This window comes from Clytia hemisphaerica, unplaced genomic scaffold (genome assembly GCF_902728285.1).
Source record: "Clytia hemisphaerica strain Z4C2 unplaced genomic scaffold, Clytia hemisphaerica genome assembly, whole genome shotgun sequence".
Classification (NCBI taxonomy): domain Eukaryota; kingdom Metazoa; phylum Cnidaria; class Hydrozoa; order Leptothecata; family Clytiidae; genus Clytia; species Clytia hemisphaerica.
This window is the reverse complement of record NW_027104597.1, coordinates 319,635-345,754: the sequence shown is the minus strand read 5'-3', so window position 1 is coordinate 345,754 and position 26,120 is coordinate 319,635. Positions and strand designations below refer to the sequence as shown.

General features: G+C 35.0%; 2 protein-coding genes across 3 annotated transcripts; one reads left to right on the top strand and one right to left on the bottom strand.

Annotated features, from left to right (window-relative positions):
* The first annotated feature begins 3,513 nt into the window (after positions 1-3,513).
* Positions 3,514-13,070, top strand: LOC136824085 (endoplasmic reticulum resident protein 44-like). 2 transcript variants are annotated; one of them, XM_067080247.1, is made up of 11 exons: positions 3,514-3,685; positions 6,847-6,919; positions 7,203-7,242; positions 7,683-7,752; positions 8,358-8,576; positions 8,912-9,027; positions 9,288-9,345; positions 9,941-10,172; positions 11,301-11,442; positions 11,795-11,939; positions 12,140-13,070. In XM_067080247.1, exons 1-11 carry the CDS (start codon positions 3,647-3,649, stop codon positions 12,344-12,346), a joined length of 1,341 nt encoding a protein of 446 aa, XP_066936348.1. In that variant the 5' UTR covers positions 3,514-3,646; the 3' UTR covers positions 12,347-13,070. The 2 variants fall into 2 exon arrangements, with proteins under 2 accessions (XP_066936348.1, XP_066936350.1); XM_067080249.1 differs by lacking the exon at positions 7,683-7,752 and adding an exon at positions 7,957-8,026 and having other exon boundaries at positions 3,564-3,685.
* Positions 13,071-14,834: 1,764 nt separating this feature from the next.
* LOC136824068 (egl nine homolog 1-like) lies at positions 14,835-24,893 on the bottom strand. The gene is made up of 7 exons (XM_067080227.1): positions 24,655-24,893; positions 23,039-23,687; positions 22,471-22,590; positions 20,645-20,781; positions 20,182-20,252; positions 19,517-19,545; positions 14,835-16,155 (listed from the first exon to the last, which is right to left on the bottom strand). Exons 1-7 carry the CDS (start codon positions 24,831-24,833, stop codon positions 15,985-15,987), a joined length of 1,356 nt encoding a protein of 451 aa, XP_066936328.1. The 5' UTR covers positions 24,834-24,893; the 3' UTR covers positions 14,835-15,984.
* Positions 24,894-26,120: the final 1,227 nt, after the last annotated feature.

The following is a 26,120-nucleotide window of genomic DNA, read 5'->3' as shown; positions in this document are numbered from 1 at the left end:
TATCAGTGGAAGCGGAATTTTGAGTAGATTTTGAATATCCAAGTTTCATCTCCTGAAAAAGAACTCAACTCAAATTATTATGCTTTAACAGCTAAAAATAGACATGGGTACGAGCTTTTTGCTTATGGCTAGCTTTTCTCGGGATTGGCTCATTAGTTTTTTTTTAATTTTTTGCACAATGATACAAAATGGCAATGCCTGAAAAGTGACGGAGCCCGATTTTTGAGAAAAAATTTTGGGGGGCAAATTTGGGCCAAAAACTACCTAAAAATAAGGTTTTTTGGACTTTGTGCAAAATTGCTTCATTAGTTTTTCCTGATTTTTGGCAGAAAGATAGAGTGCAAGGTACCCTAAAATGTGGCTGAAGTATTTTTTTTCGGAAAAATTTTTTTCGTCGTCAAATACGGATTTTCGCAAATTTGGGCCAAAAACTACCTAAAAATAAGGTTTTTTGGACTTGGTGCAAAATTGCTTCATTAGTTTTTCCTGATTTTTGGCAGAAAGATAGAGTGCAAGGTACCCTAAAATGTGGCTTTTTTTCGTCATAAAATTTTCAAAAAAAGACGACCAAGTTACACAATGATAAACGAAAATAAATCAGACGTTTTTGCATTGTTCTAAAACTTATCGTGTTTGCTCAATACCAATAGTAAAATGTAGAATACCTACTTTTATCTGATTTTGATCAACAGGTAGGTCCATTCAGCATGTTGCTTGTTTATATTATATTCCCTTTCAGAGAATCAATTACTAATTTTATATTACCCCTTTGACCCTTGAGGGTTTAAAAAAGAGATCATTCTGGGTTTAAAGAAGGAACCCTTATGGGTCGCACATACCCGACGCCCATTTAGCCCGAGAACCCCCCCCCCCATTAGTAAATATTTTGTTGATGGAGAAAACTGATTGAACATAGACTAATTTTGACTTTTATTATAATTTCAAGTTCTTGTGCAAATTTTCAAGAAACAGTGTGAATACACTCTTTGTGTGTGACTTTGTGTAATTTACTTTTGTTTGATTTTAATTTATAATTTTAATGGTTTTGAAAAATTTAAAATACAGTACTGTTATAATTTTTCTCAAGCATAATGTTTATTTTAAAATGACTAAATATTTTACAGTTGACTTTTTCTAATTCTATCTTCAAGAGTTAAAAAACTTTCTTCGAAATAAAAATAGATTTGAAATACAGAAAGTATTTTATACTATAATTTCTAGCTGAGAGGACGAATTATAGAAAGATTGGGACAGTAGAGGCTCGAATTAGAGAGTTAACTGCAATTATTTTGAGTTTTTTCATAATTTTGATGGCGTCACAGAAATAAAAACTTCATGGAAAGGTTAGGGGAAAATGCTTTCTCATGGTCATTCAGCTTTCAAAAATATTTTTAGTTCGACAAGGAAGAATTAATGATCAGATCATGAACTTCAATCGCTTTTTCAAGCCCTTGCAGCGACTACTTTATCTAAATTTTCCGAATTTTGATCCACATACCTAGAATTTAAGAATGTAACGTACTCAATATTTTTGTTTTTTTTTGCACCTGGAGCTTCCTTGAAATACAAACCAGGCACCTGTTGTTTTTTTACCTAAACTTATTTTTTCTTTTGAAAATATTCAAACTCATGATTATTTTCTCAACGCTGGTAAAACCGCTACAGTATCTAATTTGAATTTTCAAAAGTAGAAGTATGTTTAGTCTTCCACTTCAGATTTACTTCGGTGATAGACCTCCTTGACAACATTCCTTGTCTTACAGTATGTCCAGAAAAGCGTGAAAACTATGATAGGATGTGGCAAACCAGGCAAACCAAATAAATAAATCAAAGAACCGTTACGACACCGTCGAACCTTTTGATAATAATCGACTCCAGTCAAATTGACAAAACTAATAAATATAGAGGTATAGTATTTAAAATGAATGAAAACTTTAAATCGTTTATTCAAGTCATTAAATAAAAAATCCACTAATTACGAAGATTATTTTCTTTTAAATAAATACCGTTCCACCTTTTTCTAGGCAGTATACACGTTTTCCCACCAAGATATTAAAAGAACATTATTAATTAAGAGAATTTTATTTATAGCTTTGCGGGCTTTAAAACACCCGACTTCTTAGGAACATGGACAAAAGACATACCCACAAAATGGTGTGAAAATAAGAACATTTTTAGGCTCAAAACTCAAAAGGTTAAACTTAAAGAGAATTTTTGTTTCTTATAAAAAATGGTGTACAATTGATACTTTAAAAAGACGTTCTCTCGATTGTTACATTGTTTGGACATACTTACTAATCATGATGTTTCCCTCTGTCCATCCTATCTAAGTGCCGATTTCAATTAAGTACACTTATTGTTTTCCCATGATCAGGACACACTACTATATGCCCATGCAGCCGTAAGGGTCATAAGGCGCAAACATTTTGGACAATGCAGTATCCTCTACACAAGAAGAAAATATAGCATTTTGGACCGGGGGGGTACTAGAGTTGCGAGCTGACGGGGGGGGGGGGTGCAGCCCGACTTTCGAACTTTGGACCCTTACCGGGACTAAAAAGGAGAAAACAAAAGAAAATTTTGGCAATTTTTTTACGACCCTTAGCGGGACAAATTTGACCAAAGTTCGATCTTTCAGGGGGTAAAAAGTTGAAATTTTCCTATTTTTCCAACCCTTAGTGGGACTTTGGGAGTCTAAAAAAGGTACCCTTAAGGGCGGCACATACCGTACCCCCCCCCCCCCCCGACGCGGGATTTTGGATCACTGTGTTTTCGTTCGTTAGATCGCACGATAGAGAAATAGCTCAGTACAGCTTGCCAACCCACCATCGAAATACGTCAGGGGATCTCGCTCGAAGATCATTAGAAATGTTCAAATTTTTACTACATACAGGGCTTTCCTGGGGGGTCGATATTTTCGAACACTTATGGTGCGGACATACTTAGTCACCTCATTAACCTAGTGCCCCCCATGCCATATCCAGGACGGCCTTTACATTCCATTTTCTGTGCTCATCCCATCACAGTACTTCTTAAGGGATTTTGACAGGAATTCAATTTGGAGAGACAGGATATGACTAGAACGTAGAAGAAAATTAAAAATAATTTAAATTTGTTGGAATCCAATAGATATTTTCATAAATTACGTCACGAACATCACTTGCCTCGTTTAGAAATTATTGCCAAGGTGATTAACTCCCAGCGGATTTTATTAAAACTACTTTCTATTCATAAAAAAACCATTTACTGTCTCAAGGGATATAATCACCATGGTAATTGTTTGAAAACGAGGTAAGTGATGTTCGTGATGTAATTTATGAAAAGGTCTATTTGGCAGATGGTGGCAAAAATTAAATTGGGCGAACATTGGCCAAATCCGCGTGTGTAAAAATTCCGACCCGCTCTGCGCCTTCGCTGCGCTCCTTCATTTCAGGGCGTGTGTGAAAGGGCGCCTTGGCGTTAATAAAGTCTCGACAGTTTAGTTCTACGGTGAAGGGCGTGCACTCCTCCTTCGTGCTTCTGATACCGCCGAAAACGCAGATCTTTTTCCACGACATCATTAATTCAAAAAATCAAAACAAAGCCAGCAGCTTGCCTGGTGAAAAGGGGGAAAGCACATGTGAAACTATAACTTGATTCTTTAACAATGGGGGATATACAAAAATGTTCTATGCTTCTGTTTATTGTAAGTATAATTTAGAACTTATTTTCAGAAATTTATCCAGCCTCCTACAAGTTAGAAATGTAGAATTATGATGAAAAACGTGACAGGCGACTTTTAGAATTCCAAAAAATAGAAACATCTTATTTAGGTCCAAGTATACACAGTCAAATTTCGGCCTATATTTAAGTCCAGTCTGTACAAACTCAACATTTTCTTCTACCTTCGTAACTTTGTCATCAAATTCCGCAACATTGTCAAATATCACAGCTTTTCCGCTGCAAAATTTGACAGTGCTTGTTTTTGATGACGCAGCATGACAAACGGGGTTCCAAAATTATGTGCACCTTGTAGAATTTACATTAGGGGAGACACATGCCCAGATACTTCTCTATGTTTTCTTATTCTGATCTTTGGACTTTGTGAGTTGTTTTCTTCAAGTTTATGAGTTTAATGAGTTTTTGAAGTTATTTTCTGAGACATGGTGTGATTTGAGAGATTTTCTTAAATATCGCCGATGTTGGGATTCGAACCTACTTTAAACGAAGTTCTGTCAATCAGAAACCCAGCACCTTAACCACTGAGCCACAAATTCATACCGAGTGAGCGTTTCTAACTCCTATTTACCACAAATTAAGGACCAGATCTCATGTAGGTAAAATTGGAAATGAGGGCTTTCGAGCTCCAACTCTGACCCTAACTAATAATACTGTATTACTTGGAATAAAAGCCCCCTTCTTTTCAACGCCCCCTCTACAGTCAGTGTAGCTGGAACCTCGATATTCCAGGATTAGAAAAAGCTATACCTGTTATCTTTTTTCTTTAAAGAGTCAACAAGCCATCAACATTGATAAATTACACACATTTCCTCAGAAACTTTTAAAATTATCTGCCATTATGACTTTCTTGAAGTCGTTCCGAAATTAACCAATCGGGTTATGTATCAGAATTCCTATGGGAGTTCTTTTCCGAGATTTGTAAAATAGCTAAGTCGGCAAAAAAAACTTTTCCCGGGGGTTTGAGGAATAAACAGAACTGCCATCATTTGTTTTTTATTTAACCATATATTTAAATTTGCGCTCGAAAATACTTAAATAAATGAGTTAATAATATTCAATATACTATTTGTATCTCTCAGAAAAAAACACTTACAGAACAACATAGTTTATCATTTGGAATACCCCCGTGTTTGGACCATTCTATCGTGGGCGCAAATTAGGGCGGAAACTAAGTAGCACCCTCAGTGCAAGATTGCCGCCTCATCTTTATTCGCCCGCGCGAGAACGTGAGCTAATCATTTTTTTCTCACGCGCTCAAGGGGAAAAGGAAAGTGATCGATATTCTTTGAAGGAAAAACGTCAGAAACGAACCCAAAGACCAAAAGATGTATTTTGTTGTTGCAAATCGATCCTGTGAAGATGAAAAAATTTCTGCTATGCATTTTTTTCGGAACGCTGAAAAACTCTAATTTCGATCTTCCTTAAGGTAAAGAGGTTGCGAGATTTGGGTTAGCGAGGCAAAAATCGCTAAAAAGCTGGTAAAATCGTAATCCTCAAAAATCGAAGTTCCAGCCTCACTGACAGTAGGGGAGGTAGTTTTTTTGTAACCAGATCAGTTTTGATGCAATTTTAGTCGCCGACCCAAAGAAATTTGCATTAAAATCCTGGTATAAAACTAAAAAAAAGAGTAGATTAATTTGCTCTAAATATATAAATAATATTAATTTAATAAACGCCCCCTCGAATAAACGCCCTTTCTATAATTCTAAGATCGAAAAATTTAGATTTTGAACACTCCGGGCGTTTATACAAAGTAATAGGGTAACCCATTCGTAAGCCTTCTTGATACCCAACCCCACCCTAACCCAACTCTACTAGGTTGTCTACGGTCCTGATACTATTCCCGCTTGCTGTATCGAAAAGCACATATTGATGACGTCAGCAAAATTACGCACTGGGGCATGTCTCCCCTACCAAAAATTTTGCTTTGTAGACCAATCCAAAAGTAAACTTTTCATCCTAGGATTTTACTTTCCTACCGAGGGATTTTTCATACTGTAATCCATCCTTGGCAGTAAGGCTACTTTATCCAAAAAGCTCTGATTTGTTCAAAAGAGCAAAATTTTGCTTAATTTTGTTTGCAATTTAAAGGAAAAATCCTTGGGTATTCATCATTTTCAATGACAGGCTTTGATCGGAAGCGTTGCGTAGAATAGCAGCGCACCCGTGAAAGTGTTATGAAAAACCGAAACAACACTGAATTTTGCAGTGCTGTCATTCTATGCAACTTGTTGAACTGAGTTCTGACACACAACAACTATATGGTCTGTAAAGTAGTTAGGGTGATTTTTTCCAATAGCTTACTCAGAAGCTTGTTTTTATAAACATTTAAAAGACCAGGCAGTTGCTCTGACAGGATTAGACATTACACAAAGTATGGTAGTGTATACAGTCTGGATAATTAAATTACACGCTTCATTTACATTGTGTTGCGGTTGTGCTGTTGCTGGCTAAAACGACAACTTTTTAAAAGAATTCTTACACGCCTATGAAATGTCAAGGAGCAAGCGGTAAGCCTCAGAATCTTTCCCATGCTTTTCTATCTGATTTTTCTGTTAGTCAAGGCAGCTAAGCATGCAGTTAGAGGATTTCCTAAACTGATGTATATCTGGTTCGCTTTTTACCAATATAAAGTCATTTTCACTGAAAAAACAGAACTTAGTAACAGTATAGATATAACCATACGTTTTTATTTCAAGTAATGACTTGGTGCTTCTACAAGTCTGGTGCTCTGGCAGGGTCATCATGTTAAAGGTTTTGTCTTTAAATAAGAGTGATATCGTTTGCTTACTCATCAACTTTTTCATCAAGTTATTTATCATTCAGGAATTCTAATATATTATCTACTTGGTCACACTTTGAAGTTAGTAGAAAGTTTTGAATATTCTGTCTTTGATTTGAGTTTGAAAGTTTTTAATTTGAAATGTTGAAATTGTTTATTTGTACAAGTTATTGCTGAAATACAGTAAGCAGAATAATTCAGTGGTGCAAAGAAGATATATTAGAGGACAAGACAATAATATGTAATAATCTACTATCTGCTACTATCTTTTTTACTTTGCTGAATATTATTATGGATAAATGTTTTGTGAATTGAACTCTTCTCATTTGTCTTTTCTATTTCAGTTGCTAACTTTAGTCCCTTCAGTAAAACCGGATGCATTACAGCTCACAAGTGAAACTTATCAACCAACTTTAGGTATATAAAAGTTCTACTTTATTTAAATAATGTATTTACTCATCTGCTTTCATTGAGTGCAAAAATTAAATTAAAGTTGATGAAAAATTTATTTTTATTGACACACTTTCTTTTTCTGTCCTTTTTGACTGTTTTTTAAATTTGAAAAAAAAACTGAATCAAAATCTTTGACCTTATGTACTATTCATAGAAAATACTGTTTTATGTCTCTTTTAGAAATGTTTTAAAATTTATGAAAGAACAAAGGTTTTTAACTTTCTTTATGTTCTTTTTCCTTTTATAGATAAAAACAAGGTTGTCTTCATTAATTTTTATGCTGATTGGTAAGCACTTAGCAACAGTTCTTGTCTGTATTCTAAGATTAAATGTTATTGTGTTAATTATGTTTGTTCCCTCGTATGTGACCTTACATTTTTGCTCTTCTCTACTATATCTCTTGTTGTCCAATATTATGTTTTAAAGCACACAAATGAATTATTTTTTCACTGTGAAAGGTATTATAACTATAAGCCACAAAAGTATTGCACCAAACACCTTCAAGTATTAATTACAGTGCTGCAACTTTTCCGTCTGTAGACGGAAATCCGTCTAGTTGAGACACAAATATGTTATGTCCGTCTTTCCGGAAAATGAGTTTTTGGTTCAAATGAGAATCTAATTATAAAGTTTCCGTCCATATTCACAAAGCTTAGTTGCAACACTGTAATTATCTGTACATATGTCTCCACTGTAAAGCACATCATTTGGCACATTTTGTTTTTAGGTGTATGTTTAGTCAACAACTAGCACCAATCTTTCACAAAGCTGCAGATATATTACACGAGGAATTCGATGTGAGTTTGTTTTTACAAAACCGTAAAGCAGCCTGCCCATTTGGAGAAATTATGAAAATTTGGCAGAAAATTTTAGATCTAAAAACATGCCTCTTTGATCTAAGGGGACTTTTGTAATCTCTCTTTTGTAATCTCTCCAAATGTGCACAAAGCTGATTAAATGTAAATCCTAACAGAAAAGACATAATCATTGATCATTTTCAGGTGTCGATTTAGTCAAATGCTTACACCTATCTGGAATTCAGCTGCAAATGTAATTCATGAGCAGTATGATGTAAGATAAACATAAATAAACATAACACTTTGTTCTAGCACAATTAAGGAATTGCGCTTTCATATTAAATACACATTATTTAAAAAAAATTCTCTTTGAGAGCTACTTATACTGATTCATACTAGAGTAGATATCTTTTCCAATGCTTGTTTTGCCACTAATTTTGAATGAGTGATTCACCATACTATAAAAAATATATTTTATAACACCAAACTAAACTTAATACTATTAGTAACAAACAATAATCTCCTCGAGTTGAGTGTCAATTCTAAAAAATTCAGATAATTCAAGAATGCAAATAATTCATTTACTTTGTTCTGCACTATTTTAGAATGTTAAACTGGGGAGAGTCGATTGTGAACAACAACAAGATATTGCTTTGCAAAACGCAGTCAGTAAATATCCAACACTGAAGATATATCGCGATGGAAAAGCTTTACGTAAAGAATATAGAGGGCAACGTTCAGTTGATGCTTTCTCACAATTCATCAAGCAACATTTGAAACCAAGTGTTACTGATGTCACCAAGCTCGAAGATATGAAAGTTGATGTAATGGAGGAATTTCACTTTTAAATTTAGGGGTGGTAGTTTACAAAGAATTAATGAAAATCTTTTTTTTCATGTCATTCCTTTGATGACATCTTGCTCATACTTGCTTCTTTGAATCTTTTGTTTAGTTCTAGATGAACAAAAAAGAGAATAAATATTAACTGATTCAGGCTAATCTGGCACCTATTTCTACCATATGTGTAGATATGTAAACATCCCTAAATCTACCATATGTGTAGATATGTAGAATCCGTAAATCTACCATATGTGTAGAAACGGTAAATGCTATATCTACCAAACCACCATCTACCATTGAAGTTCTCCTTACTTTTCAGGAAAATACAAATACAGTGATTGCATATTTTGAAGGAAAAGGATCTCCGATCTACAAAACTTTTGAAAAAGTTGCAGATGAATTGAGAGAGTCGATTGACTTCATCGCTGTTCTTGGGTAAGAAGAAATCAACATTGTTCTCAAATTTATCATTTGTTTTTATATTCCTATGTTTTTCACTATGAGATCAGATAAGAAAGTACCGTGAGTATCACAGCTCGAATAAATATCGACAGTATATTTCTCTGATGAAAACTTGGTCTCTGGTACCAAGGGTGATAAGAAAGGTCTTGGTTTGATATTTTTTTTAACGAATAGGAAATTCTGTGTTGCCAGTTTTGTGTTGTACTTTAACCAATTAAATAATTCTTGTTTAGTGATGCTTCTGCTCAACAAAGGGCTGTTGGTGAACACGTAGCTTTCAAACCAAAAAAGGTAAATCATTTTTTTTCCCATGGAAAATATAGTGCATTCTTCTAGTGGACTGAATTATAACGAGCTAATTGATGGCCTACAACTTTTAAGGTTTTAATATGAATGTTGCTTTCACACGGTACATTATTTTCATAAGCATCAGTTACTTTATTCGACTACTAGGCTATCTTTGATTTTATATATCTTGAGCTGATATATATGATTTGACCTGAGCTGATTTATATTTGATGCCAAGGAAAAAAATGTTATTAATAATTAGCAGGGGTTTAATTTTTTATATGGATTGGACAAGGCCTTAAAAGACAGGGGAATGAATGCGTGTCGTACCCATAGGTAACCTGGAAGCGGATCGTGTTTGCTTTCTGCCTACCAGGTTGAAGCTTTAAAGGGACGGGTAAAAAAAATTTCGATTTCGTATGGACGGCGCAAAGTTTTGTGATTGTGTAATTAGAAAAAATTATTTTTTGACATTCCTGCAAGAAAACAAGATAGAGAATGCTTTAAAAAAGATAAAGATGCTTTAGTCATTTTTTATCTAGATTATATATCGACGTAGTGTACATGTTTTAAGGATGTCAAATTTTCATTATTACAGAAAAGCGGAGAAGAAGAAGCCACTTATACTGGAAACCTAGAAGATGCTGAGACCTTGAAAACATGGGCAAACGATAAAGCCAATCCTTTGGTACGAGAAATCACTTTTGAGAATGGAGAGGAATTGACGGAAGAAGGATTACCTTTCTTGTTGCTTTTCCACAAACCTGACGATGTGACGAGTATCCAACGTTTCAAGGCTGCTGTCACTAAAGAGTTGTTACAAGAAAGAGGTATGGAAATGTGCTTTTAAAAAAAACTGTACTGAATGATGTTCTTGTTTCACATCAACCAAAGAAGTATATTTTTATCCCTAACTGACTACCGTCAACTGCTCCAACTTGGGACTATCTGACGCAACATGGGACGGCCATTCCACCACCATTTCACCGAACCTCCAAAGTCATTTGATTTGAGTTTAATGAACCGCGTATTAAAAAATACACGATTTCTCTTTTGCACCGAGTAGGCTTTTAAATCGAAATATGAAAAAAATCCGTAGTGGAACACGCGCGAGTGTCTGGAACGAAGAAGACCAAATTAGTGGCAAAACGATGGAGCGTTTGACGTCACTCGCGCGGCAAGTTACACACTCGCTATTTGTTAATCACATTGGGCGGTAGGCGGTTAGACGGCGGGCGTTCTCTAATTCTCCATTCGGCGTCCGGTCATTTTGAATGAAAACAAAAGTTAAAAAGGGCGTGCTATCAGTGAAAGTTATCGTGACATGTTATGACAGAAAATATGATTGATAAACTTGGTGGAGTTATCAAAACAAATTTGTTGTCAAAGAGATTTACCAGTAAGTGAAAATACAGGCCAGATATGTTGCGACCACTTGTCCCAAGTTGGAGCAGTTGACGGTAATTGATCGCACTCCTTATAAAATGCAATGATTTCTTTTTGACTAAGTTGTCTTTTGACAATATTCATACACGATTTTTTTTAATAAGAATACACTTTATAAGAATGCCCATGATGAAAATGGCTAAAAAATTAAGAATAATGCTAAGAATGCCATTTCTAGAGCATTTTGAATTGTGAATTGTGAATTACCTCCAAGTAAGGCTCACTCCTTTCACAAAAATTATGTATGTACTAAATGTTAAATCTAGTCTGAATTAGGATCCTAACCTAAGAATGCGGCATGTAAGAATATTTTAGGATGATTTTCACAAAAAAGTCAAGAATATCCATGATAATGATGAAATGGATTTATGCCATTCTTATAAAAAAAAGCGTATACTGTATGTTAAGTATAAGTAGTCATAAAATTTTGCATAAATAATGAGGATTTTTACTTTATATACAAATTTGTCCGCTGGAACACACTGTATATTGCTTTATAATGTCATTTTTAGGGAAGATGAACTTTTTGTTGGCTGACGGAACGACTTTCTCTCACCCACTTCACCACCTCGGCAAACGTATCGATGATTTACCATTGCTTTGCATCGACTCCTTCCGACACATGTACCTTTTCAAAGATTTTAATGAAATTGAGTAAGTTTACTTACCTCAGATGCGGAGTTCTTATTGCTGGAGTGCTCAGTCAGTCTTTATGAAAATGAATGATTTAAATTTGTTTATTTATAAAAATTCCTTATGGTTTTGTAATCGTTTTCACAAAATTACCCAGTTAAAATTAGGAGATTTGCTTTTTTTAATACCGGGAAATGTCAGGATAGAGTTGTTCTTATTTCCTAAAAATTGAGCTTTTGGAGAAGAAAGTGGAATTTACGTTGTACATTTTTGAAAATCATTTGATTTTGGCAGCAATTCAGTAAAATAGGCAGATGTAAGGTAAACAAAAAACATATCTTATCAAACATATTTTATTTTCTCTTATTTTTAGTGTACCTGGCAAACTGAAGCAATTTGTTGCTGACTTACACTCTGGCAAATTACATCAAGACTTTCACAACCCGCCACCAGAAGACAAAGCAGCACAAGGTCATCACCATGGACAACCAGCTCAACAACAACCTGATAGTACTGGTGTAAGTTAAATACTTTCCTTTTATAAAGCTCTTAAAAATTTCCTTTCTCTCGTGATATTTTCTAAATATAAGCTAAAAATTACATAAGATATGAAAACATCATCCTTAGGCCCACCATACCTTATAAAACTTGTTTACTTGTTTTCTAGCCCAGCCGGTCCCCCTAAACTTTTATCACTTCTGAATACTTTTTATCAAAGGCTCCACCATCAGAAGATTCAACCGGCGCTCCTTCAGCCGACGGTCAACCAACAGGTGCACCTTCTGGAGATAAACCGTCTGGCAGTGGATCCGGATCGGGAAAACAACCACCCGAAACGGTTTTCAACAAACTGGCACCATCCGAAAACCGATACACGTTATTGCATTGGCGAGACTATTCTGGAAACTATCGAGATGAATTGTAAAAAAAATTATCGGTTCAAATAATGCAAAGTCATCAATTTTTCCTTTTCATATCGAAAAACTTTTTATACAAAAGAATCCATCCCGCTTGATCGCGATCTATCTAGTAGTGGATATATTTTATATACACAACATAACATTTTTACTAGGAAATATTTGGAATTTTATAAAAAGCGGAGTGACTTGTTAGTTATTCATACAGTGAAGGCGGTAGTTTTACATAGAAGTATTTTAATGCTATTGTTATTCTGTCAAAGCATGTTGATCCCAAGGGACTGGGTTGCTGATAATTTTTGAACTCAGCAAAATGGTCATGGCTTAAGGTTTGTAAATCGAAAATATTTGTATGCCTTATTTTTTGCGGTTAGTTTTTTCATCAAAAAATGAAATTCTTTATTTTCAAGGTTTAATACTTTGAAATTTTCTTTATTATAGTTTTTTTTAGCTTTAAGTTTATATTTGAAATTTTTTTCGCGAATTTTTTTCCACTATCGGTTAGTTTTGTTTGAGTAAGTTGAGAGGCCTAAGTATATTATTTTAAGTCGAAAAGGTTTTTTTTTGTGTAAGACTCATCACATTGTCGCATTGCCAGATTTCTTTATTTCTTATCTTACCAGGGATTTAAAAATGATTTTTAAGATTTGAATAAATTGCTAGTTATTTATATGTACAATTTTATGTTATGGTATTATTGAAAGATAGTATTCATTTGTTGTTAAAATCTAATTTATGCAACCAATTTTAACTTTTCTGCCTAAGCCGGATATTTAGTCCTTGGGGCTTATACATCTGTGGATCTCAGTCACTGTTTGCACAATTTTGTTCTCAGGGTATGAGGCACAAAATTGTAAAGTCGAAGAGCAACCGTCTCTAGCGGATTTAAGCCATAACGGCTGTAAACTACGCACGTATAATATTTTCCCGCCTTTACTATCACTTGAATTATCCCATTAAAAATGCATCGTTATTATAAAGTGAAGTATCTTGAACATTAAGTTTAAAGCCCGATAGGCTAATGAAGAATCTTTTCATTTTGAATGGAAAAAGAAGTCACTTATTTTCCATCAGAAATGCTTCACCTGCATAGTCTCCAATACAGAAAATATGCTGCACGAAAACAAAAGCATTAGATCATGGAGGTATAAAGAAACGGGAGATGTATGCTATTGTAACCAACCTCGCCCTACGATTAATCTCATTATCGTGCATTTTTAATGAGCTCTTTTATCCATAGGTGAAATCTTATTGGCTCATTTAAGCTTTAGAAATTAGATGAGACGAGATTCATTGTTTCTGACATCAGTGTAAGAAAATATTTGGATTAAAAAAAGCCTGTAAATTTGGCGAGCCTTCATCAATTGACAAGATTTCTCGATCAATGTTTTCTTTAAAGGTGAACTCTATTGTTTGATGCTTTCCTCCAAAATTCTCCAGCAACTTAAAGGGACATTACAGTAGTAAAATGTAAACATTGCGCGAACCACGTGTCATTAAAGAGAACAATTACAATCACATGTCCAAAACAAACTTGTAAAACAATTGAACGATGAAAATTAGCCATATTTGGTTTGATTTTTTATTTTGACATGTGACATTTGTTTTCATTTTGTATCCGCTGCATACGGTTTGTTTACAAATTTCGCAAGTACTGTTATGTCCCTTTAATGTCTACAAATTGAGTCTGAAATCGTGTGTGCTTATAAAGAACTTTTCATTTTCTGGCTTGAGAAAATATCTTTTCAAAACAAAATTTAACGGATAACGAAATTGAACAAGAAATCAAAAGACTTTAACGACCAATTATCGACAAATTCAACTCCTGTTTTTCTTTATACCTCCATGATTAGATTCAATCCTTCGTCCGAGTTTAAATTTAAGGTTTCACTTTCTTGCTTGGGAAAGATTGAAGATTCCTCTCTAGCCCTTGAGCTTTATTTAAACACGATGATCTCGACACAGATAAATTACGTGACAGTGAGAAATTTCGCAATTAAAATATTAATTGATTTATGAACGACGTACAAAATGCAGCTTGATTTAATTAATGATTTCTATAAATACTTTCTATACTGCAAAACAAGTTCTATTGACCAATGGAAAATTTAACATATATACCTTACTCATTTTGAAAATTTTTGTTGAAATTTGACCCTGAAATTGGTCGAAATTCCGAGATGTTCTCAAAATTTCCTACTTTTTTCATACGAGACTTTTTTTTTGCTATTTTGATGGAGAGTGTATCATTGGCCTTCATTGTCTAAACAATCTTTTGGTGGTACGTTGAGGCAAGGTGGATTTTTCTCACAAACAACGTTGTGCAGCATTCAGCTACATGTTTTTATAAGCATTGCACTTATAAGCATATCTAGTCTCAGATATGGCGAATTTTTAAGCATGTGCTAAGTGTTACGTTGTATTTTCCTGACTTCGGCTGGGATTTTACTCATTGGCTAGAACACGAGAAAACAGCGAAAATCAATCAGCAGTATATGCAGTTTCTATAATAAATCTTTGGTTTTATAATATTTACAATTTGTGTACGAAATAAAAAAAGTATTTTAAAATTCTTAAAAAATGAAAATTGTTTTTATTCCACTACCTATATAATTAAATTTCACAGTGCAACCTCTCTGAATTAATATTTTAGGTCCCACATGCTAGTATGTTGAAGCCTCTAACAACAAACTTGTTCTCAATCTCTACAAGGACAAGGAAAGTGTTCCCGAACTAACAACTAATGCAAATAAATACAAAATTTAAATCGATGCTAAATTTAAATCGATGCTAAATTTCAAATCTCATAAAACATAACAAAACAATGAGCCCTTCATGTTAACGAAGCTTAACACTTTACAGTTACAACTAGGTTTTGCGAAAGGGGGCAAAAACCTACCGCCACTATTTTTCTCGTAAATCGCCGTGATGGCTGTAAACTCTGGGCATATTACCCGCGTTTACTATCCCTCTCCTCTGACGGACGATGATAGCATCGTCTATGAGAAAGCTGAAATGATGTGCCCGTCCGAACATAAGTCAAAAGAGGTGTAACCTCTCAACATGGTCTTGTATGAACCGCACTAGTTCGCGGTAAACTCGTTATCAGTAAACATAAAGGACTACATACACTACGCAATATATTGTCAGCCAATATATTGATAATATATTGCTGAATACTGGCAATATATTGAAAAGGTTTCCGCAATATATTGTCAGCTCTATTTGCAATATTCCAACAATAAAGGGTGATTGTTTACAAAAAGAAAATTCCTTTTTATAATAAAATATCTACTATTTACTTAGTACATTACGGTCCGCAAACCATATTGTCAGATATTGTTCATCAATATATTGTGTAGTGTATGTAGCCCTTAATACCTTATTGAGATAATATACGTCTTTTTTCAACCTCTGTACCAAAAACATCATAAGGGGTAATATTCAAGTTTAGCTGTCATTTTCATATGTGAAGTGCTAGGAATGGACTTGTAGATCAATGCCCAGTGAGGATTTTGAAGCTCAGAAGTGGTCTTCAGATTCTGTATTCAGCATGTGTAAATGTAATCTCATTCGACTGAACATTTCAACTGTGATATTTCTCCACAAGCAATCGATAATCAATGAAACATTAACAGAATAGATGTCAGCTTGTTGAGTCAGTAGGAACTCGTCCATATTTCACATTTTCGTCATAGTCATTATTTCTTTCAGAGAGAGTTTTATTGTTATTGCTGGATGATGGATGTTGAGCTTTTTGACTTGTTGCTGACGATGAAGTAGTCACATTTTTACTTTGCGGCTCATCCGAATCGACCTGAACAAAAAAGAATACACGTTTTTTTATAAGAAACTATACAAGAACATAAGACTCTAAAACACCCAATTTCTTAGGAAAATGGACAAAAAAATAAAAATGGTGAAAATAAGAACATATTAAGAACATTTTTAGGCTTAAAACTCAAAAAGTTAAGAACATCTAAGGGTTCAAAAATTTTGGATGTTCTTATAAAAAAAACGTGTAAACGGGTTTCGGTTTACAGCTGGGTTTACTTGCAATTCCGTGCTAATCTTTAGGAAACAGGCACCAGTTATTCTTAGCTTAATTTTAGTACCAAGCTCGATTACGATTTTCCGTAAGGTCTAAAGTAAAACTTTACGTGCATGTGAAAAAGGCGGAAATCGTTTGTAAGGCTGTCTTTTGGGAATTTCCCCGACATTATGTAGAGTTTTTGTTGATTAAGAGGGTCTTACGTGACTTTTCCTTCCGTTCAAAACTTTTTGAACATAAAGCAAACTCTACATAAGGGCTTTAAAACACTATACGTAAGCTTAGGGGACTTCCCGCCCTTCAAGGTCATAAGTAAAATTTTACGTACATGTGAAAAAAGCTTTTGCTTACTCGTCAATTTTGATTCACAAGCTTCTTCACATTGAAATAATACGGATGTCGGAAAGAGGAAAAGAAAAACATTTCTTTGCTTATGTCAGCATAATATAACAATAGGGAGACACTGTCCTGATATAAAATATGTGTCTGATATGAAACGGAAACACTTATGTAAAAATAAAATCTTTAAAAAGGCTGTGTAAGCAAATGATAACACATTCGTTAAAAAATTATATTCTTTGAAATTAAATTTAACATAGTATATAAAATTTATGATTGTTGTTTAACTGGTATGGGAAGTCTTGGTAAAACATGTCGTTTAAGGTTAATATATGAATTACCAATAAACTCGACGGTGTATTCTTAAATTTCGCAACGGGCTGCATAGTGTGTTCTTGCTTTGGTAATGATATGGCATGGTGCAGGTTTTCTTGGGGTGCTTTTTTAGTAGTTACGTCCGAATTTGCGTTTCTTTATTATTCCGTTGTTCTCTCGAGTTTAACCATACCGTGAAATTCATTTTTAGTAACGGTAGGGAACAAGGTTTTGATAGTGGTTTCTTCCCATACAGAGCATTCAGTTCGGACGTAAACTAGTCTACATTTCCAAAGGACGTCACAGTAGGTATATCTTACAACCTTGCCTTTGAAATTGAGTCTATCCTGTTTAGTGCCTTGTCAGTATATTCTTTTATTTTCGGTAATGTGTAATAGCCAAGAGGGATTATAGTTTGGCAATTACTCAATTTTTCAACAGTATGGCAAGTTTCTTTCAGTGTCTGAGTCGAAGCTGGATACCATATTGATACGGTTATTGATAAATATATAAAGTTTTTCATTGTTATAGTCTGAAAAAGAAAATAATTCCGATTAATATTTCTTCAATTTTTGTTTTAGCTCAGCGAGCGTAAGATTGTCCTCCTTTTCCTACTGGAGTCTCTTTTTTTCTTTTTTAGTTCATTTAACGGTACATCATCTTCCTCCTCCCACGTTTCTTCTGCTATCAGTTTACTTGGTATTGTCGGCGTTGTTTCTGGAGCTTCACCGGCATGCCTCTTTAGTCGATCATGGTAAACAAGATTCGTCAGGATCAACCCATTTGGTGTTTTTAATCGATAACTAACCGGTGGGATCAATCAGCTCAATGATTAGTGATCTTCTTTTCTTCCTTATGTAAGACGTGAGCCAGACATAAGAGTAAAGCGTGTACTGCTCGAAGTTCTTTCTTTCATTGTCATGCTCCACCTTCACTTGGCACCTGTTCATGTGTTGTGTGGCAGTCCCCTTGGCGTGAGATAAGCTGGCTGAAACCCTCTTCAAATGATCATCAGTATTAGTGGTTAATATCTCGATAGGTGTATTATCAACATCAGGTGGAAGTACAGGCAATCTTCCAAATAAGAGCTGGAAAGGTGACAATTTTCTTGTCCTCACGACGGTAGTCATGTACGCGAACAAGACTCCTGGTAAAATTACACCCCAGTTGTTATTGTCTTTGAGTCCCGTAACGCGACTTCCGCAGTCTCGATCAATTTGGTTGGGAAAAGCTTCAGTCCAGGCGGTATATCCGTCCATAAAGGAAATTATATAAACTGGTGCTTTTGTCGTTCTGCCCTTAACCTGGCAACATGTCAAACAATGGTTTATGAGACGTACAACATGCTTGGCCATCGAACGTCAGTAATAACGTTGTTGCAGTTTCTTGAGAGTTACGTTGATTCCTATATGTTTCATATGATTTGGATTATGAAATTCAGGAATTACTTAGTTATGTTTGTGTCTTTGTATGCAAAACTGTCTTTGTATGCAAAACTGTCTTCTTCTTGTTCAACTTCAGCAGGGTTGATTCGAAATAGTTTGTTGTCAATGAGAAAGTTTTTATGTAATGGTGAACTGTCAGATGTTCTAAGTTCTTCTTTTATTTTGACTAGATCTTTGTTCTTCTTCGAGGCGTGGGTTTGGTAATATGATGAGAGCAACTGGCAGTGGATGCTCTTAATCTACCAGATTGGCGCTTTGTACTTCTTTGTCATCCTTGACGGGAGAGATTGTGTTTAATCGGCTTAGAGCATCAACAACAAAGCTCCAAATCATAGAGTTTGCTTTGACCAATGTTGAGAATGATGATTTACAATGCATCTGAGAATAACTCTCTCTCCTGATTGGAGGATTGTCATTCATATACACATTTTGAAAGTACAAACAAACAAAATCCAAAAAACACCTCCTCCTCACTGACCCATTCACAGACCCTTCCCCCGGTGGAAAATTATTCTGCAATTTTTGTCCCCACTGAAAATAATCAAATAAACCAATCCTCACTGCACAATATTTACTATCTCAACTGTATTTTTGACTTGAAAATAAAAGAATTGAAATCCCAAGCCATAAAAGGATATTGGATATCAATCCCCATCAAGTTTCAGTCCGTTATTTTTATCCCCACTGTCTGAAAAAAATCCTACCGTACTGGGTCTGTGAGAAGATTGTCTGACCCAGTATCTACGGCCAATTTCAAAATTCATCGCCGTAAAGGGTCTGTTGTCATTGTCTTTTCTTATTTGATATTTTTCAAACCGACCGCTGCGATGGAGTGTTGGTGAGAGAAGGGAGACGATGAGAGAAGTGTTGCTATTCATAAATCATAATTCATCGCAGAAGTCTCCGTACGGGAATTTTTTTATCAAACAAACGATGCACACAGAGTGTACTACGAAGCGATAAACGTGAGATACACTCTGGTACAGATAGGTGAGAAGGGGTTTGAAAAAAACTAAACATGTACTTACAGATACTCCTTTGGCAAAAGCGTTTTTCACTGCAAATAAAAAAAGAGTTTATGTCAAGCCAAGTAAATACAGCGGAGTCTCCATAACTCGAACCCGCACTGGGAACACAAAATTGTTCGAGTTAAGGAATTTTCGAGTTATCGAGTAAAGGTTTATAAGGTATTTCTAAATAAAGGGACCATAAAACTTGATTCACTAAAGGAGACATTCGAGTTATAGAGTTTCCAATGTACTAACCAACAGAAAATTACCGCCAAAACATGTTTGTTCTTCAACGTTACACGAAAGTTGAAAATAAAATATCGACCTTCAAAAGTGCTTTACGCAATAAATAACTGCCACATCTTTTAATGCTACTTTAGATGTACTAACTTTCGCGAGTAGAAACTTAATTTTCGCGAATGAGGTATAATTTTAGTAGAAAGTTCAAGTTTTGGGTGCATAAAAATAGTGTTTTGTTACTTCCGCAAATAGGGCTAAAATTCGCAAAAATCGCGAAAACTTTCTGCTCGCAAAAGTTTGTACGCCTAAAGTAATTCGCTATTGCAAGGATTGTTTTGAAATAGTAAATCATGAAACAATGCATTATAAAAATCAAGTCCCATATGGAATGTTCTCCCTAAAAATCGGTATAAATTTCAGATTTTCAAATTGTTGTGACTTACGCGTAGAGAAATATTGTTCCTTTACTTGCTCCCGTTCAGCCGCGTCGAAATACCACAACGTCACCGCAAACCTGGTAATCGCAAGAAGATTTTGATTTAAGAAGATGTATAATTCATAACAAATTTGATAGCCGAAGCAAAAGTGCAAAAATTAATGGATATAATAAGGTAACTGGGAATTTTTAATCTTATCACTTTTGAAGTCTAGTCTAAAAGGCAAAGAATACATCCAGAAAAGACTTACTTGGTGGATAAAGATGAGTAAGTCATTATCCCTTAAGATATAGTGGAGTCTCCATAACTCGATCCCTCACGGGAAACACAAATTAGTCCAAGGTAAGGAAATTTCTAGTTTGGAGTAATGTTTATAAGGTATTTCTAAATGAATTTTGAGTTAAAGAGACTCAAGTGTAGTTCATTTGGGAAATAGACGCAAATATTTTTTAATAATTTATGCATGTACCTTTGATGGAAAGCAGGTAGCACCTCGTGGGGAGTACGGCGATCAGACCAGAAAACAGCCAGCCTATCGTACACTGGATCAATATCTACACTCTCTTTCGATGCGAACGGAAACAAACGCAACTGGCCACCATAAGCCTGAAAAAATGAAGCCAAAAAAAAACAGATAGATAATGAATATTAATAGTGCGACATTTTTTCGCAGTTTATAATCATCGACTAAAATGTTTGAGAAAAACACAGGAATTTGCAGTAAATATGTAGAAACAGACCCCCTTCCCCCCGGGGGTCTCACTCATGCGAAATTGGAAACGGGGAGGTACTGCTGGTCAGGGTCCCTTTTTTTATCCTCTGAAGATATCTGACAGGGACCAAAATTTACTAATTTTCAAGGTCTTTTCAAACTCTAGCGGCACGTCCCCGTTAGCCGCCAATGTCAGTGCCAACCCCCCCGCCCTTTCCCCATTTGCAAGGTTCAGTGTGCACAACTATCCAACCGTTCATTGAACATTGCGAATGGGGGGAGGGGGGGATTAGATGATAATTTTATTTTGTCTCAAAATTTATATCCATGATAGTAGTTATTGGGTTTATCTCGTTGAGCTTATTGTTAAAAGATGGAATGGTCGCTTAGAAAACACGAGTTTAAAAAACAAACAACACATCTTATTCATTACACCTCTGAACCAACCAAATTAATTTTCAAATGTTTTTTTCTTTTGCAATTTGAGACTCATGGTATTTATACTAAAACAAACTAGATTGCGCTGTTAAGTTTTGTTGAATATGTATCCTGAAAGGTTTGACTATATCTCAGGCTAATCGTATCAATAATCGTATAGGAAGGAGGGCAATTTAGGATATTTCACGAGGGCATACCGAAGTGTAATCAAATTCATTTACACTTTAGAATGTAAAAGGGAAATTAGTTCTAAACTTGCTCAACTCCTTGATGTGGAAATAATATCACTGTTTGGGCTTAGAGCAATAGCATCGGAAAAATTTCATCATACGATTAGTATATGTAATCACATGATAACTAGTCCAATTCGAGATTAATTGCACGAGTGATTTTTTTGTTATTAATTTTCCGAGTCCGAAAGGACGAGGAAAATTCGAAACAAAAAAATCACGAGTGCAATTTTCGAATTGTACGAGTTATCATGTGATTACGAGCTAATCGCACAATCGGTTTCACTGCTTTTCCCCCGTCAGGAAAGTAAATTACACTGAAAGTTTTATATTTTTCTCTTCTCTTTATGTTTTTCTTCTATTGTTGCTTATAGATTTTTTTCTCATAAAATTAATTTCGAATGCAATTAAAACGTTCGATAGTAAAAATGTAAGAAAAAACATTAAAATCTATTTTGTAAACATTGGCCCGTCATTGAAGAGTGTGATTAACGATTAATTGCTCTCTACAGGATGCAATTAACGATTAATTGCTCTCTTTGAAGGGGCGCCAAATGAGAAAAAATAACTCGTCGTGCGATTAGACTAATAAACATCTCATAAATTGGGCTTTTCCAGAAAAACCATATACCCCCTGTTGATGAGGAGGTTCATTTCCATTCCAAAGAGGTTATGTGGCAGAATTCCATAGGGAGATACACAAATCTGTCAAGAATAACTTGAGTTCCATGGGGGTAGCTTTTTAAATCCTAATAAAATTCAAAATTCCAGAGGGGTTTAAACCTGAAATTGCCTGGAATTCCAGGGGGTTACAGCATTTCCACCCACAGAGGGATGGACCTGCTCAACAGGGGGTATACGGTTTTTTTCTAGAAAAGCCCATCAAAAGTGTTCAGCATTTCTCTTTTGACTCACCTCCGACTGCCAACCTTTATTCAAATAATACAACACAGACAGCGCACGGCCGTCTTTCAAAGTGTTATCAATATGACGCTTATAACCTGTGCCATCTCCTGGGTACGTCGCTACCATTGCCTAAAAAACAGTATTACATACACTGGGAACACTTGAAGAATAAATATTATATTCCATGAAGAATAGTTCGATGAAAATACTGCACCTTTTGGAAAAAAGATTTCCTTATAAGGGTGTAATATTGAAGCATGATACGATTCTTAATAAACTGCATGTGAATAATATATATGGACGCTTTGGGTAAAAATAAATATCGTGATAGTAGTACTTGGAGGGGCAGAATCAAAATGAAATTATCGTTAAGAGAACATTGACACAACAAATACAGTGGAGTCTCCATAATTCGAACATGTACGGGGAATACAAAATTTGTTCAAGTTTAGAAAATTTCGCCGCGTTATGGAGTAAGGTTTAAGCAAGGTATTGTTAATTGTAGGAACCATAAAACTTGTTCAATTTAAGGAACCATTCCAGTTATAAGGATTCATATTAAAATGCCTCAACTCACCGGTGTCCTTCCTTTGATATTACCCAGTCTTCCATTACAATACCTGATCAACCTATCAACACGATTCATAATCAGAGGCATATTCTCATAAGTCTCTTCCTGTCCAGTGATCCAAGTGATGACATCTCCTCTGACCTTTTCTTTTCCTTTGATTTCGTTCTTTTTGATGACTTGACCAGGTTTCATGATGCCAGACTGTAGGAGAGTAACAGCATCCCACAACACTTTGGCAGATTTGGTTTCACCAAGAAAATCATCAATAATACAGTAACCCTCATCATGCATCTGTTTAACTAAATAATCAGCAAATTTCTGGACCACCTCTCGATCTTCAAAACCATCTTGCGATAATTTACTGATAGCTGGGGAGCTTGTTATTGTGTAGTCATCCACGTCCATATCGTAATCACGAACAGCGTACAAAGGAATCATGTGGGCACGTGGATTGTTCATATCTGTGGAATGGATATTAGCTGTCTGTCGAATGACACTGACTGGTTTAGATGTCATCCCACCACCACCAGTAGAATCTCTTGGTGTAGATGATGTACCAGGGGTTATGGTGATACTGCATTCTGGTTTATGGAGTTGCCAATGTAATTTCTGATGGTTTCGGTTACAATAGTAGACAAGTTTGCACCTTGCACATCTAAATAACAAATAAGGAGGTTGTTGTATTGATGGTTTCTTCTTTCCCACCTTGGAACTCAAAGAAATGGTAGCAGGTCTTATTATCACCCTCAAGTGATTAATTCTTTCAAAAGATTCTAAGGATAGCAAAATAGCTTATGGAATGAAAAGGTAGATAGCGTTTTAAGGGGACTTTTAGAGTAGAGGAGTAGGGAATCCTGAAGAGCCTGGAAGGGTAAGGAATTAATTTAGAGAAGCCGTTTTCATATCAGCAATTTTAAAATAAATTTTAACCTCCTTGAAATTGAAATTAGGTCCCTGATAGTTCTATGAGCTTTCTTCGAACACTTGAAATATAATACTATTTCTATATATAATTAAAATTGTATTATAAAAAGTGCTTTTGCCAAAAAACTTGTTTATATCTGAAAAAGCTAATTAAAATTCAGAAAACGCGTGTCAAACTAAAAATCAAAAACATTCAAACAGAGCGAGAAATCATTTTCACCAACTTAACGCAACAAGGACAAAAGTTGAAAACCAACAAAACAAAACAGCGACAAACCTTAAAACCAACAACAATAACAAAATAAAAACAAAGAACCAAAAAATAACAACCCACAAAAAAAACAATCTTACAATAGACAAACAATCAATATAAATCTACAAATTTAGCGGAGAGAAAACCGGTAAGTGAATTTAAAGAAAGTTGAGAAATAAATGGAAAGCGGGTAGATGAAGACCAAAGTCTGGCATCAGGTGTGGCCATGAGTAAGCTTGCCCTACATTCAACATACAATGTTAGCAAAAGAAAAGAATGCTCAAAATGGCACGATTTATCAAAACTTTAACAATTAATTTAAGAACAATTTTAAAAACACAAGGCCAAAACCTATGAACAAACAAGAAGAGTTGAGTTATACTGGTTCTTACGAAACAAAGCGTGTATCAAGAAATTTAATAAGCTAGACATTTTATAAACTTACCTGAAAAGTTTATTTTCTGCCGACCCACAGTATTCGCATTTTTCTTTAATTTCACTGTCATCTTCCTTTGTAATTCTTTGATCGCCAGAAGTTGAATCTCCTTTGTTGATGTCAATTGATCCCCCATCAGTTTTCTCAGATGAAACATTTACTTTAGAAGTGCCACCAGATGAATCCATATTTGATGCATGATATTGTTTTAGATTTTTGTGTATTTTTTAAATTTCATTTTTCTAGAATTAAAATATACGTAACATTCATTCAGTTTTAAAAGCCTATCAGATTAGGAATCAAAGTGGTTATTAGTCTACACATTAGACAGATCCAGGCTTTTAGGCCTTACTCTTGGTCTATAGGCACTGCTATAGGCGGCCACTAGTGACCCCCACCGGGAATTGCTTATTAATAGGTTTAAACATAATAGACAACATTCACTAAAGATGTTTATCAATAGAGATTTTAAATAAAAGAATGTTTAAAACACAGCTGATTGGCTTAGGTTTCGAAACTCTCTATTGTTTCATTAAAACCTCAGTGCGCATGCGATTTATCTGGAGAATTTCAATATTCAAAACAAGAGCAGTGCTCATAGCCCGAAGAGTAGGAGTTTTACGCTCGAAACGAAGGAAAATATGACGTAACCTAAGTGGTTATAAACAAGACATAACTAAACATCCTAGTTCAATTGAAACAAATTTTATCTCGGGAATGGGCTTTTCCAAAAAAAAACCATATACCCCCTGTTGAGGAGGTTCATCCCTCTGTGGCTGGAAATGCTGTAACCCCCTGCAATTCCAGGCAATTCCAGGCAATTTCAGGTTTAAACCCCTCTGAAATTTTAGTAGGATTTAAAAAGCTACCCCCATGGAATTCTGCCACGTATCAAACCTTACCCCCTTGGAATGGAAAATGGACCTCCTCAACAGTATACGGTTTTTTTTCTTCAAAGAATGACTGAAATGACTTATGATTAAAAGGCTATTAATTATGAGATGTATTACACTACAAAACTGCTCCAGCTGATTCATTTTCACCGAAAACTTTGCCATAGATATTTATAGATTACATACAAACTGGTTTCCAAAAAAAGTTGAATCTTGATGTCTATTTCCAAATCAATTTTTCTTTTAATTGAAATCAACAGTGTCCATTTCATGAACATAAAATAATGAAAGTATTGACATTTTACGACCCAAACATCATAGGCTTGGTCAGAATGGAATTCTCTCCCATCTCACAAGGTCTTGCTCTCCAAATATGGGGAGAAATCATGACGTAATCTACATGATATGATTCAACAAAAAGTATCAGTTCAAAAACAACAAGAGCTATCATAATGCATTTTGAAATGCAGAAGCATTTTGTAAAATGAAAATCTTCATCAATGTCCATTGATATGTTTTGACATAATTGCAGCAATTCCTAAATTAGTCGTCATAGTTACTGTCTTCTTTGAATTTGAGCAA

Bases quoted from the DNA above. Each gene is read 5' to 3' on its own strand.
- LOC136824085 (XM_067080247.1), top strand. From the start codon at position 3,647: ATGGGGGATATACAAAAATGTTCTATGCTTCTGTTTATT. The intron at 8,577-8,911 runs GTAATGGAGGAA...CTTACTTTTCAG, and splicing joins TCGAAGATATGAAAGTTGAT to GAAAATACAAATACAGTGAT. The intron at 10,173-11,300 runs GTATGGAAATGT...TGTCATTTTTAG, and splicing joins AGAGTTGTTACAAGAAAGAG to GGAAGATGAACTTTTTGTTG.
- LOC136824068 (XM_067080227.1), bottom strand. From the start codon at position 24,833: ATGGATTCATCTGGTGGCACTTCTAAAGTAAATGTTTCATCTGAGAAA. The intron at 23,688-24,654 runs GTAAGTTTATAA...TTTGTTATTTAG, and splicing joins GCAGAAAATAAACTTTTCAG to ATGTGCAAGGTGCAAACTTG. The intron at 22,591-23,038 runs GTGAGTTGAGGC...ACTGTTTTTTAG, and splicing joins ATATCAAAGGAAGGACACCG to GCAATGGTAGCGACGTACCC.